Source organism: Archocentrus centrarchus, chromosome 21 (assembly GCF_007364275.1).
Source record: "Archocentrus centrarchus isolate MPI-CPG fArcCen1 chromosome 21, fArcCen1, whole genome shotgun sequence".
Taxonomy (NCBI): Eukaryota; Metazoa; Chordata; class Actinopteri; order Cichliformes; family Cichlidae; genus Archocentrus; species Archocentrus centrarchus.
Window position 1 is genome coordinate 15,343,612 of NC_044366.1, and position 14,822 is coordinate 15,358,433.

Below are 14,822 nucleotides of genomic sequence, written 5' to 3' on the forward strand. Positions count from 1 at the left end.
ATTAGACCAGGACGCTTGTTTCCAGAATACCTTAGACATGTAGATGTTTAAATGCAAATGTCGGATGCTGAATTTTGTTGGGAGAACTCTGGAAAAGGTCATATTTGTGCACATATAACTGCACAGTATAACAGTGAGTGGGCACTTCAGAGTCTGATGAAGCTTCTTGAATGTCAGATTGTGGTTTTGATTCGCCTTTCTAGTGATTCCACAAGAAATTCTCAGTTAAAGTTTTCTTGCGTTTTTGGTTCTCAACTTGATCTACACTGTTCCTGTTAGCCAACATTTCTGAATTAGATGATGAGCTGCATAAAAAGCCACTTAATAAATGCTTTACTTAGTATTGGCCTCTCATAGTTTTAAATATCTAGACCGCTCCAGCCAGTGACTGTCGATTCTTGGGACAAAGTTTGGCTGTGAGTGTTTATAAACCTTTGAAATTTGCATCAGTTGATCTTTTCAACTTTTCTAACAGGGATATGGAGCAAGCCATTGTCCTAGTTCAACGTTTACTAAAAAAAAAAAAAAAATAGGCCTTTGATTCAAAGTCATATTTAAAGTGTACTAATCTTACTTTTACAAATATTGTGCCATGCACATGCTGTAACAGTGCTGGGTGCTCATATTAAACAAGGTCATAGTTTCAAATAATGAGGTCAGTATGTATACAAATAATCTCTGTGAGCCAAAAGCTCAGATTTCAGACATTTTTTCCAAGTCCTGGGACAGTATGATGTCAGCTAGAGACAGACAGACAGCTCTGGCTGTGACCACAGAAGCCCCACCCACATGCTGGTCAAACCTCTGGTGTGCCAGAGACAGCCAATTAGAAGAAAATGTCCTTAAAGGGAGATTGGCTTGTTTCCAACAGTGGATGTACTGAAGGGGACCAGTGCATGGTATAAAATAAATGGATCATTCCATTGTAAATGACTGAGAGCCTCCTGCTTGACCATCTCAGATTTGCCTTAAAAATCTAATGGCTTAAAGTGTGGATATATATAATGATTGGTGTGAAATTTTAGCTTCATATATCAAAGACTTTTCAAGATGTATTTTTTTCCATTGACCCACTTCCAGCATTTCTTTTTTTTCACTTTAAAATCTGAGGCGATGTTTGGACATGAATGTCTAAAAAAAAAAACAGTTAAAAATAAAAGCTCAAATTTTCAATGGTCATTCACACCATAAAATTGAACCTGGATCTCTAATTTGGGACCGATACATCAAAAATGAGTATTAGCTAGTTTAAACACCTGCTTTGTAAGCATACACATTGCCCTGAAGGAGTCCTATTATTCAGGTTAAGTTTAAAATATGCTAAAGGATATTTAAAAACTCACAACATCGTAACATTTTTCGCACATAAATAAAGTAAACAGTTAAGAGTGATGAAAAAGGGAATAGTAGTTCATTTCACGTGAGCAGTCTTGCAAGGCCAAGTTGTAGTTTGAATTATAACAACTTTAAGACTCCTCCAGGGCAGCAGGTCTCAAAATGGTAGGTACGCCTTGAAAATGAAGAATTTGTATATATTTAACAAAAACTATTTTCTCAGTTATAATTATAGTCATAAAAACTCCAGAATTTTATTTTATTTGGATTTGACTACCTACTGACATTTTTGTTTTTGTGGTTCAACTTGTCATATTTGCTCAATCCAGCATGAAAGTTGAATGAAAATACTTTCTTCATTTTTGTGATTAAGAAGTTCATGTTGAAAAAAATTCTACATCTACATTTTAATTTGCATAATTTGAAATACAATTCTAGACTTTTCAAAAGGTGTCACTACTTGTCTTTTATTCTTATCAATAAATTCTTATTAATAATATTATTTTATTATCAGGTATACTTGATTTTTTTCTTTTTTCATATTATAGCCAATTCTCTTTTTTTCCCAAATTACAGCTCCCGATATAATTTGATGGTAAGAAAGACCAGTGAAAATTTGAGCCTTTTATTTTTAACAGTTTTTGTGATATTCATGTTCAAACAAGGCAAAGGGTTAAAAAAAATGGGGGGGGGGGGGGGGGGGGGGGGGGTGAAACTGGGTGGATGGACTTTTTTTTTTAAATGTATATCTAGAAAAGTATTTCATATATGAAGATAAATTTTCGCAGCAATTATTATATATGGCAAAACTCTGGTCCCTAAAACTTAGACAAATTGGAGATCGTCGAGCAGAAAATAAATAATTTGATGATTTGTGATGAGATGATCCAAACAGGGATTATTGAACCTTAAATTACGTAAAGGTACTCTTACAGTCAAAACAGTAAAAATATGGAACTGAAAATTTGCATACCAGGCCCACTTTAAGTATTAATAATACATTATAAAACTCTCCATTACCTCTGATAGTAGGCAACTTAATTACATGTTTTATATAACCTTTGGTAGCAATAATGTGTCACACACACTTCACCTACAAATTGGAACATATGCACAAGTTACAATTTTTTTTTTTTTAAGCTAACATAGTTGAGGCTTTTCTCGGTACAAAACGAATTTAAAGCTGTTGTTTATGGTAACATTAAAGTCCCTTTTACTGCTCTGATACCGTCGAGGCTGTTTTGCCTTCACCTTCTGCACGTGCCTGCTTGTTTTCCTACGTCACTTCCGGCGCGCCAGATCCTGAACCACCTATGAAGTTGTCAACTGGCGTCAGAAGTTTCTCCCTGTGTTGTTCTTACTAACTTCGCAGTGTTTAGATCGTATTTTGGGGTCATCTGCTTCCGATGGATAAAAGTTCACTTATGTGTAATGCCTTTGTGGCAGTTCCGATAATATTATGTTGCTAAGTTTAACTGTTAGCAGCCAGACTAGCACCGCTAGCTGCTACTATTAGCAACTGAGGCAGCAGTACAGGTAACTTTAAATAAAACGCCCTTAATTGTTCCAAAAAAAGCCACATGGATCTACATGGATCATCTGTATGCAGGTAACTAGACGTACGGGCTGTCTTAGATTGTAGCCAGTGTGTGCTAGTTAGCTTTATCTGTCAACATGTCTAATCAGCTGACTGCAGAGCAGCAGCGAATGATTGAGGAGAACAGGCGGAAGGCTTTAGAAAGAAGAGCCCAAAGACTTGGACAGGCTAACAGCACCAGTGTGAAGACCTCAGCAGGCCCCCGCAGTACGTCAGTGCAAATACAGCTCCCCAAACAGAGTCCGGATCCTGCTGCCTCAACTCAGTACAGAGAAACCGCAACTTCTGCTGCAAAACGCTTCGTCCTACCCTTTCAAAAGGAAACACAGAGCCAAAATCATCGTCAGCTGCCTGGCACTGGCAGTCAGTTCAACCAAAGTACTGTGTGTAACTCTGCATCTTCAAAACAGGTGAGATTCGAGCAGAAATATGCAGTCATTTACTGTTGGTGGCGAACGAATTGTAATGCTTTGTCTTATATTTATCTGCAGATTACCAACTCATTTCCTCAGAAAAGTCAACATTTGAGTAGCCCCATCTTGTCTCCTGTAGGAAGCACCCCTGTGAAGCCAGTTCAGGCCAAACATCAGCTCACTTCCAGCAGCTCTGGAGGTGCAGTTAGCTCATTTTACAAGCAAACCAGTAAACCTGCTCAGAATCAAGTGGCACAGCTTTCCTCTAACTCCACAACTACAAATGTTGTACCTGCAAAAAAGCCTGCGATCTCTGTGAGGGGAAGATGTGTACCCCACACAGAGAACCGTTTCAGGGTAGAAGTGGGCTATCATGCAGGGCTTATTGCTGTTTTCAAGTCCATCCCCTCAAAGAACTATGGTAAGTGTTTTGAGACTCCTACTGTGCTGTTTTGCAGTTGATGCGGGTTACTCAGTCCATTGGTCAAAGCCCCTTTGTCCTTGTGACTCTTGAGGAAGACCACTAAAAACCACTGGTATGCAGTCATATTAACCATGATTGTAGACCTTGACAATGACATACCTATCTCATTGAGAGTGTTAGATGTTGTGAAGTTGTTTTTCTTAACCGTAGAAATAATTATGTCATCATATACTTTAGTTGGCTTCTGTGGTCTTTCAGGCCTTTTATTGTCACTGAGCTAGTCAGTGCATTCCTTCTTTTTATGCAGGGGTGGGCAATTAATTTTCCCAAGGGACTGAGAGACTAGGACTGTTATGGAGGGATGCACCAATAAGCTGAACTCAATTCAGCTCAGTGTTAATTTTACCTTTTTATATGCTTATTGGGAAAATTAATTGCCCAACTCTGTTTTTACAGATCTACCACATTGTTGATTTGGCCACTCCTAAAGCTTTTGCTGTCTCTCTCATAGTTTATCATCTGCCATGAAACTGCTAGCCAGTTAATTAATCTCAAGTCTGTGAAAATGGGGGACTGTGTATAAAAATATCTGTAATTCCTAAACAATTAATGCACATTTTTTATAAACCCCCTTGAATTAAAGCTGAAAGCCGGCATTTCAATCACATATTGATTCTTTGATTTAAAATCCACTTTAGTGGTGTACAGAGGCAAAACTGAAAAAATTGTCTTTGTCCAACAAATTACTATAAACTGGGATGAACATAAACATTTAAACATTTAAAAAGTTATTTTGCATTATATGTTAATCTCAGTGTCTGTGTCTCTTTTGGAATAATAAAATGTGTCTGTTAATACCTTAGACCCTGCCACGAAAATGTGGAACTTCAGTCTGGAGGATTACCGACAGCTAAGTATGGAAGTATTCACAGGAGCTGTCAGTCAGCAACTCAACTCATGCACGTTCTCTTTTAACAAACTTAATCTCTGATCACGACTTGTCTTCTTGAACCCATATTGCAGTGGAGGAAGCAGCTGCCATTCCCTCAGTGTCTTTAAGACCTCTGGAGGGAATGGAAGCGGTGGATATTGCGGAGGTCGCCAGCCGAGCTCGTGATGGCGCGGCCCTGGCAGCACTGCTAAAGTTGTGTAATGGCTGGCAGAAGCCTGGAGCCATTTTGCAGGGCCAGTGCGTTCTGGTGTCCCGGACAAAGTTTGAGGTCGATATCGGTTACCATGTTGATGTCATTGCGGCGTTCAAGCAAATGCCATCAAAAAACTACGGTAACAGTGACTTTATTTGTTTGTGTCTGTTTTGCTGACAGTCTTTTTGCTTTTATGGCTTCTGACATAAAATGTTGTTTTTCTGTGCCAGACACAAAAACAAGGAAGTGGAGTTTTTCACTTGAGGACTACAAGAGACTCAGTGAGTAACGACACTGGCTTTATTTAGCAGGTCTAGCAATGTCCCTGTTACATTTGCCATCTTGTCTAACCGCGCTGTGTTCCATACTCAGTGGATCTCCTCAGTGGGATAGCAGCAGTGGAGGTGGAGCCTCTTCCCAGGGCAGTGATCCAGGGTTTCTCTGCCAGGTTTGATGGGACTGAAGCCAGGTCTTTAGACGTCCCTGAGGCAGACCTCTCCAGCATCGACCCCTCTCTCACCCACAGCCTCATGCCCTTCCAGAGGGATGGAGTCAAGTAGGTTTATTTGGTTCATTGTTAGTGCTTTAGTGCTACTTATAACAAGAAACTATTTATTTGTAATTTATTTTATGTGTGCACATTAAAAGACAATATTTGTAAGACACACCCGTAATCTTAAATATTTTTGTGTCCCTTTAGTTATGCAGTGTCTAAACAGGGCCGCCTCCTCCTGGCTGATGACATGGGCTTGGGAAAGACTGTTCAGGCCATCTGTATAGCAGCTTATTACAGAAATGAGTGGCCTTTATTGGTGGTGACTCCCTCCTCTGTACGATTCACCTGGGCTGAGGTAAAAACTGTGCCTGGAAGAAAGATAAGCTCATTACTCAGGAGGTGCTAGAGTTCATTGCTTTGTTTCCATATAATAGAGTCACGGTTGGTCTGCAGTAAGTCAGCAGGCACCATCTTAAGGATATCCTTCTACTGTCCTTTGACTCACACTCTGTTCTCCACATTATAATCCTGGTTTCTGCTTAAAAAGCTCTGCATTTGTAGAATGTTAATGTTGTTCCCTATGGACTTCTTGCACTCTGTTAGGTACTTTATCTTCAGTAGCAAAGATGGTAGCCTTGAATTTAATGCTTCCATTTCTTTGTCTCGTGGGTACGTTTGATAATTAGAATTGTGGAGCACTGATTTATGTTGGAGGTAGTAATACATGGTGTATTCATTTGGCTCATTGGCTAAATTCTGTCTTTGACTATCTGGGTTATCCTGAAATTAAATATTCAAATATATTGTTAATTAGTTCTGCAACTGATAACTATTCTGTAATTATCCATGATTCCAGTTATAACTTTTACAGTTAAACAATGACTTTTGTCTTTAATTTGTCACAGCAGAGAAAAACATCAGCTATTGGCTATCAGATCCACAGAGAGCATGTTTTTGTCATATCAAATATTGACTTTGAAACTTTTTAGAATTGTACAAACTCTGCTTTTGCCTTATATACTGTTATTTCCATGTATGTTTGCGCGTTTCAAGAAATCACTGCACATATTTTCCATTTTCCTGCCAAAAGAAATGAGGGATAGTAGTGCTCTCTTTATTTGATGGCATGAAGAAAAGGAGACTGCCTGAAATATTAGCATATTCATCTCTGTGTTTCTTTTACAGTTTCAGTACTTTCTGGTTTCAGTGTTCATCTCAGGTGTCCATTCGCATCTCATTCTGTATCATCTATCCTTTATTTAACTTGCAGCCGCAGTGCCTTTTCAAATGGAACTTCATTTGGCCTTTGGTTCTGTCTATTGACAAGACAGTCTTTTCTCCAAATAGGATCAAACACAGTCCCCATATCAGAAGTTGAAATCACAGTCACCGGATGTTGTCCCATTAAAGGACACTTCCTTTGTCTGGCTTGGCCCTTATCTGTACTGTTAGTCTTGTGCTTTTGCCCAAATGTACAGCACAGCATAGGGGCCATAATTTAATGAGTTTAAACCAGGCTGACAAGCCAATGGCAGGCAAGTGAATTGTCAGGAACATTTGGGCCACAGTGGACAGTTTTTCTAAACTACATGATTGATTGTTTTTTTTTCAGTGGCAGCACTCTTGCTGTGGTTACCATGAATTATTAGTGGTGGAAAAACATAAATTAGCTGTTAGTCAGAAAGTCATGTTAACCATAAATTAAAGAAAGTGGTGTGATCCCAGTGCAAGGATTAAATTAAACCAATACCAATGCTTTGAGAGTTTTTTTTTCCTTTTTTCAGTCCATGTCTTTTACACAAACCTTTATCTGTGCATGCAGGCCTTCAGACGCTGGCTCCCCTCCTTGACTCCTGACAGCATCAACGTAGTGGTGAAGGCCAAAGACAGTCTGCGGTCTGGTTTGATCAACATCATCAGCTATGACCTGCTGAGCAGGATGGACAAGCAGCAGCCAGGAAATCCCTTCAATGTTCTCATCATGGTGAGCTTATTATTTTAAACATGGCTGTTTTCAGGTCACATTTATGTTCAGGTTCTGGATCCTAAATCCTCATCCTGTCGTTCTGTGCAGGATGAGTCTCACTTCCTGAAAAACATGAAGACTGCTCGTTGTAAAGCAGCCTTGCCTTTGCTGAAGGTATTTATTTTTCTCTCTTTCATTTAATGTTTTACTGCGATTAATAATTCTGTTCGATACACTATAGGGAGTGTTTTTTTTTCTTGAATATTGCTCAGGTCACAAATTAGATTTGTGGGGTTTCTGAGTTTTGCAGGAAAGATTTTCCACATAATTCATTAAAACTCAGGTAAGACCCAGATTTAAAGAAGTCTTTGTGTCAGATAGACCTTAAGCCAGCTGAAAAATTGATTTAATTTTCAAAGCAAACAGATCTGGGATTTCTCCAATCAGACAGTTTTCTGCTTCTCTGTAATTTAAGCAAAATCCTCAGCAACCATTATTATCATGGTTATTTTACTACCAACATTAAAAACCTGTAATCAGATCAAAATATATCCTTTGCTTCCATGGACTAGACGTGAGTGAACAGTGCCTTGTGATTAGAGTTGTCGATCTTTCCATCCTCAGGCAGCGAAGAGAGTGATTCTTCTGTCAGGGACCCCCGCCATGTCCAGACCCGCTGAGCTGTACACCCAGATTCTGGCCGTCAGACCGACTCTCTTTCCACGCTTCCATGAGTTTGGGATCCGCTATTGTGATGCCAAACAGGTAGCTTAAGTCTAAAGAATTTTTGCCTGTACTGATTGATATTTAGTGCTGTTTACTTGTAAGTGGCTGTGACTTGAGGACACACGAAACTATTCGAAGACTTTAAAGGTGGAATCAGCGAGCAAGTATATATGTGCCTCACTTATTTTGTAAAGTGCACGGTTCTTGATAAGGGACAGCCAGCATGTGCAAAATGGTTGAAATAATTTACAGGACTGCTAACAAGTACAAAACAGGATTATGAGGGTACAATTAGTGCACTATAAAGCCAGTGTATGCTTGTGAATAGTGTGTACATTAAAACTCATTTGAGGTGACAACTGGATTCATTTATTTCATTTTTTTTAGCTCCGCTGTGGTCCGTTACATTTCATTAAATTAGCCATGTGGAGTTTTCTAATGCCCAAGTACGAAGTTGAGCAATGGTATACTGTCACACCATTGGTGAAGTGTATTGCATCACCCACTTGCTCATGCGTTGTATAAAATCATTAAGACTGGGATTGACTCTAAGAAAAGTTGCTCCCTAGTTCTGGAGATGTAAATCTCTGCAGGGAAGTTTTAATTCATTTTAGTAGGAGCAAGTAGAGGACGCACTACTTGAGAAAAGTTGCTTAATTAATTTAAACTGCCTGATTAACTTTGAAAGTTGTGGTGATTGCGCTGTATAATTTTAGTTCCATAAATGTTTAATTTCTGTCACTAGAACCTTTTCAGTCCTGTTCTTAGACACAAATTTGACTTTTATTACAGCAAATCTTAGTAAATGAAAAGAAATAACTTCATCAACGATTTCTAAATAGAACATTTCCAACTATTACATGTCATCTTTTATCTTCCATCACTTCTTCCCACTATCATCTTTTTTTAATTTATTTATTTTTTTTATTCACCCTTCTCTGCACCCCCCACCCACAGATGACTTGGGGCTGGGACTACTCGGGCTCTTCTAATCTAGGGGAATTGAAGCTGTTGTTGGAAGAGAGTCTGATGCTGCGTCGTCTGAAGTCTGACGTCCTTTCCCAACTTCCTGCTAAACAGCGCAAGGTGGTCACAGTGACCATCGATGGGATCAACACCCGCACAAAAGCTGCTCTGTCAGCTGCAGCCAAACAGTTGGCCAAAGGACATCGCAGCGTAAGTCAGAAGTGTTACTAATGACCATGAAAGGTCATAGAATTTGAATACCGTTTTCACAGTTTTTGCTATTTCCACCCCCAAGAAACTGGAAGAAATAAAACAACACAAAAATAATTGGTAATCGCAAGTGTTGAAGCGGACGTTTTAAAACTGTGTTGCTGGAAGGCATAAATGACAAATACAGATGTACTACTCCATAAAAGTATATGATCATTGTATCTGTTCGTTGCAGCATAGTGCAACATATCACTAATCATCTCAAACTGGTTTCTGGAACATGACAGTTCACTGTACTCAAATGGCCTCTACAGTCACCAGATCTCAATCCAATGGAGCACCTTTGGGATGTGGTGGAAATTGACATCATGGATGCGCAGCTGACAAATCTGTGTGATGCTGTCATGTCAAGGTGGACCAAAATCTTTGAAGAATGTTTCAAGCAGCTTGTTGAATCTATGCCATGAAGAATTAAAACAGGCAAAAGGGAGTTCAACCCAGTACTAGCGTGGTGTACCTAATAAAGTGTTTGATCAGTGTAATATTTCAGTAGTTATAAAATATCACAATATTGATATACATTATCTGTAAAAGTATGATTTGTTTTGCCATCACTTTTGTGTGTGTGTGTGTGTGTGTGTGTGTGTGTGTGTATACATACCCCTAAAATACAAAAATCAAAATAAAGACTGTGACTAAAAAGGCTAAACTATTAAGAAGAGGCTGAGGAAGCTTTTAGTTAGCCCAAGGTAATCAGATGTATCGGCTCTGTCCTCGAGCCTCAAACACATGCAAATGCTTTTAAACAACCCAGAATTTTCCAGTCCAGCCTCATTGGAGTGTTTATACGCCCCGATGGGAGTGAGTCGCTGAGCTTGATTGTGCATAATCACAGTGCTCCTCCGAGTAATGGCAGTCTTATCAAATCATCAAACAGAATCTCCTGTCAGTTCTTATCTTGTGATGCTCTTTATCTCTTTTTCAGAAAATGGAAGAGAAGGAAGCCCTGCTCGTCTTTTATAACCACACAGCCGAAGCCAAACTACAAGCCATTATGTAAGTACAGACCCTCTAATGGTGGGGATCAGTGAGTCGAATCAGCTTATATTTGATGAGTGGTGAGATTAAAATGTAAAATGAAAGAGAATCTTTTGTCAGAGCATTGTGATTGCACTGCACTGGAGATAACCATAAGACTTCAGATAAAGACTGAATTTTTCAATGTTTCTTTGAAATGGTTCAGCTCTGCAGTATGTTGTTCTGTCCCTCTCAGGGAGTACATCACAGACATGCTGGAGTGTGGGAGGGAGAAGTTTCTCGTGTTTGCCCATCATAAATTAGTCCTGGATCATATCGTCACCGAACTGGGCAAAAAAGTAAGACAAACTGATCTTGGGCTGCACAAAGGACTGCATATTGAAAGCAATGCAACTGTGACATAAAAGAGTGGAGTTTAACTGTTTTTTTTTTTTTTTTTTAAACCAGTTACTTAAATGAGATTTTTTGTGGGAGTTGAAATCAAACAGGTCAAGTCCTTTAGTAGAGAACAAGCGTGGATGGGTCTGAGCGCATTTGAGCTGTAGTACTACTACTATGACTTATTGTTCTTTCAAGTTTAATAAGGATGGGATTATTCAATTAATTTGGTGCTTTAGCTTGGCCTGTTACCTCAAGTCATTATTTCTTTTTCTCCACAGAATATCAGTTTTATCCGTATTGATGGGGCCACTCCGTCAGCAGAGCGACAGCAACTGTGCGAAAGGTTTCAGTACTCAGCCAAGACCTATGTGGCCGTACTGTCCATCACTGCAGCTAATATGGGTCTCACGCTGCACTCTGCAGACCTAGTGATCTTTGCTGAGCTTTTCTGGAACCCTGGGGTGAGACATGGAAAGCCGTCTCTGCAAAACACTGCGCTGTCATTGGAATTACTTTATCAGTAACACAGTTTCTTAATATTTTTGCAGTCCCACTTTTTAAAATGCTTTTAGCTCAAATCTGATTTTGGGCCCCATATATTAAGGATATATACAGACCAAAAAGTTCTAATGCTACCAAGCTGAATCAGAAAATAGAGGGCTACTTTATCAATGCTGTTTGGCAGCAAGAGCTTCAAATTCAATTTTAAATGGGGAAACTAAAAATAAATAAATAAATAAAATAAGAGCTTGGAGAAAATAAAGCCAAAATGAAGTGAAATTTGTTAGTGTTACTTAATTGTAGCCATCAGTTGTAATTTGGAAGATGGTAGCTCTCTTGCTGGCCATTAAGGGTGAAAATTTGTGGGTTGTAAGATTGTCTAAAAACACTTGACTAACAACTAATGAGGCACAACTTTGCTTTGTGCTTTGTCTGAACATGTTGTAATTAAATACTGGCATTTCACTCATTAAAACCGCTGCACAGATTCCTTGGGCATATTATCTGTTAGATAATTGCGTTAAAATGCTCCAACACCCCAAACGTGGAGGCCTAGTTCAGTGACTATACTTGACTGTCAGACAGCTATTGATGAATATGATGAATTCCCCTGAAACCACAGGCTACAGCTGTCTGTCTTGGTGCACTTGTTAAATGAACCACCCACACCCCTAAAGACCCCAGTCACTCAGGCCTAAACAACAGTTAGTGACTGCCTGGCAACAACCAGTGAATATTCCCCAAGCAGTTGTGTGTGGTTGCTTACAGTCGTTACGTGAAACTGGTTGCAAAGAGGTATGCAGTCCCTAGCAGATTGCTGCAGTTGCCTGGAGTTTGCATGGAAGGTGCCAACATGTCTGCAAATACTCACAAAGAGATGATGAAACTGTGAAGAGTTTGATGCAAACCCGACCTGGTGACCATTTGCCTTCAAACTAAAAGTTACATTTTGAAACCTGTTGTATTCAGCGGTAAGGCACTTTAGTCTGTTGGGACTGACCCACTCTTGAAGCCATCCTCAAGAGGCCACTAGAGGAACTGCAGTTTTTGGCAATTTTTTTTTTTTAACCCAGCCAGGGGTTGCTGCCTTAATGAATATCAGTGTTTTTTAGGAACAGAGAACACAAAAACTATAATATCTACTAAATACTCATTTTGATTTATTTATTTTTATTTTATTTTTCTCCTGGTGACTACATAAATTCATAGATGTAGCATTAAAAATCAGACTTCTGCCCTTTGTGACAGTATTTGGCAGTAAATTGTAGGAAACAGTGAATTTCTTGTGACAAAGCAATTCACAGGAAGGAACAAAGGAAGATTCCTGCGTTATACACACTTCAAAAACTGGGACATTGCCATTCTGTTTCTTATCCACATGAAATGATGAATTCCCCTGCAACCCGAAGGGAGACATTTCCCAGAAACACCCATCTTATGTGAATTAGAGTTTTTATAAGGAGGAAAATCCAGAAAAAAATGTGATTCATTATAAGTATGTATTCAGCCACAGCTTCAGTTCCAGGTGGAAACTAGTGCTTTAATTTCAGCTGTCAGCAGATAAATTAAAAGTCTGAATAATGACTTTTCATTGATTTTTCTTCTCGAGCAGTCTTTGGCCTTTTGGGGTCACTGCAGCTGAATGAAAGCAAGAATCATTTTCTAAAGCAGTGAAACACCTATGCTCTTTTTTGCCTTAAAGGAAAGCGTTTTTTTTTTTTTCTTCTTCTTCTTCTTCTCTCCGCTGCAGGTTCTCATTCAAGCAGAGGATAGAGTTCATCGTATTGGACAAACCAGCAGTGTGAACATTCACTACCTGGTTGCCAAGGGAACTGCTGATGATCACCTATGGTATGTGTCAATCAGGTGGAAGTACTGTATGACCCATTTATGTGGCTATTCAGACTGTTTCCTGCAGTATTCATTAGTTTTAGTCTTTTGACTACCCCTGAACAAATACTGAAACAGCAGGGGGGCAGGTTAATGTGGGCAGTGCATTGAGGACTGGACTGAAATTTATTTATGTATCAATCCAGGCCCATGATCCAGGAAAAAATGAATGTCCTGGAGCAAGTGGGTCTGTCTGAGTCAAACCTCTCGGAAAAGGCAGAGAACGCTAGCTTCCACTCTAAGGTAAACTTTGTATGTGTACATGAATTAGTAATGTATAGTGCTGTAAACAGTTTTTACATACATATATACATAAAAACACACTGATTAATTGTGTTTGTTCAGGATCCTAACCAGAGAAGCATCATGGAGATGTTCCAGAGATCTTTCTCTGCGGATGATGACATGGATGAAGCCATCTTAATGGAGGCTGCGAACGACTGGGAGGACACTCCGCCCGAAAACACATCTGCTCAACCCCACGGCACCACTACGGGCAAGCAGTGGAGCTTCAAAGACGGATGACTGAGAAATTTTATTACCATCATTTTTGGTTTGCCCATGCAGCGAGACCTTGTCCTACATTTAAGCTTATCATGACTACACTGAGTTAAAAGTGCTTCCTTTATTTTAATAGATGAAAACTACAATAAACCTTTTTGTTTTGCTAATGAGGGAAAATGTGAATAATTTTTTTTTTTTTTTTTTTTACTTAAAAATCCTTTTGAAATATACTAGTTGGATAGTGAGTGGATTACATTTTTAACCTTGAAGTCGCAACTGCACTTTAACATGGGTTAAAAAAAAATTTATGGGTTAAATTCATAGACTATGTGAAAGAAATGATATTGTAATTAGTTTGTGTAGTCCTGTCTTGAAGCCTGGATTGTAGTGTTTTGCCCATTGCCATGGCATTGGGCAAAACACAACACAAGCATTTTGTTTTTTTTCTTCACCATAGTTACATGAGTGTGGAGTGCTAAGTTATCAGCCAGTTAAGTCTTCTTTAGCAGTGTACCATGCATAGGCTGGTACATAGCAGACAGATATGTGCTAATACACATTTAGAAAATAACCGAATTTAAACCAAAATTTAACTTTGAAGCTCAAAATTGTTTAAAAGGCAAAGACAAACATGGGCAAGAAGTCCAGTTCAGTGACTCACGTTAGAGGACACATTTAGCAGCTTAGTTTGTGGATGTATTCACCCTTCTTATGAAGGGGAGAATTAGCTATGAACAAATCAACTCTTCACTGTCAATGTTTATTTGTGCTCTCATGTTACACATTTTAGATTTAGTCCATGGTAAAATACCCAACATTAGACTATAACAGACAGGTGTTGCCACTGTGATGCTACCCATTGATTTCTGGGATTAACATTTGGAAGTCTTAGCACTAGTGTTTTGTCTACAGCCTTGTTTTTTTTTTTTCCAGAGCTCAAAGTGACCACATGAGAGTGGAGCACTACATTATCAGACAAAACTAGCAAGCTTGGTTAGCAAGCTGCATCTGTAAACTAATCAGTGCTGAGTAGCAGACTGATAAAATATTAGTTTCACTCACCAGAACTGGAGCACAAACTTTGTGGGTCTTTTAATTAACCACACACCAAACCATGTTGTTAGTCACACAATTCCAGTAGAAATGCTCCATTAGGCACCTCCACCACAAACTGGAAGCAGCATATGTTGGCATATCTAATATAAGTAGCCATGCTCCTATTTTTAAGTT

The 14,822-nt window shown here is 39.1% G+C and overlaps 1 protein-coding gene across 2 annotated transcripts; it reads left to right on the forward strand.

Annotated features, from left to right (window-relative positions):
• Positions 1-2,610: 2,610 nt before the first annotated feature.
• smarcal1 (SWI/SNF related, matrix associated, actin dependent regulator of chromatin, subfamily a-like 1) lies at positions 2,611-13,759 on the forward strand. 2 transcript variants are annotated; one of them, XM_030758338.1, is made up of 18 exons: positions 2,611-2,944; positions 3,022-3,342; positions 3,424-3,766; positions 4,633-4,683; positions 4,793-5,053; positions 5,145-5,195; positions 5,287-5,470; positions 5,615-5,765; positions 7,233-7,394; positions 7,485-7,550; positions 8,001-8,141; positions 9,060-9,278; positions 10,264-10,334; positions 10,552-10,654; positions 10,976-11,158; positions 12,949-13,049; positions 13,235-13,331; positions 13,434-13,759. In XM_030758338.1, the coding sequence occupies exons 1-18, from the start codon at positions 2,939-2,941 to the stop codon at positions 13,611-13,613; spliced, it is 2,691 nt and encodes an 896-aa protein (XP_030614198.1). In that variant the 5' UTR covers positions 2,611-2,938; the 3' UTR covers positions 13,614-13,759. The 2 variants fall into 2 exon arrangements, with proteins under 2 accessions (XP_030614198.1, XP_030614197.1); XM_030758337.1 differs by having other exon boundaries at positions 2,611-3,342.
• The last annotated feature ends 1,063 nt before the right edge of the window (positions 13,760-14,822 follow it).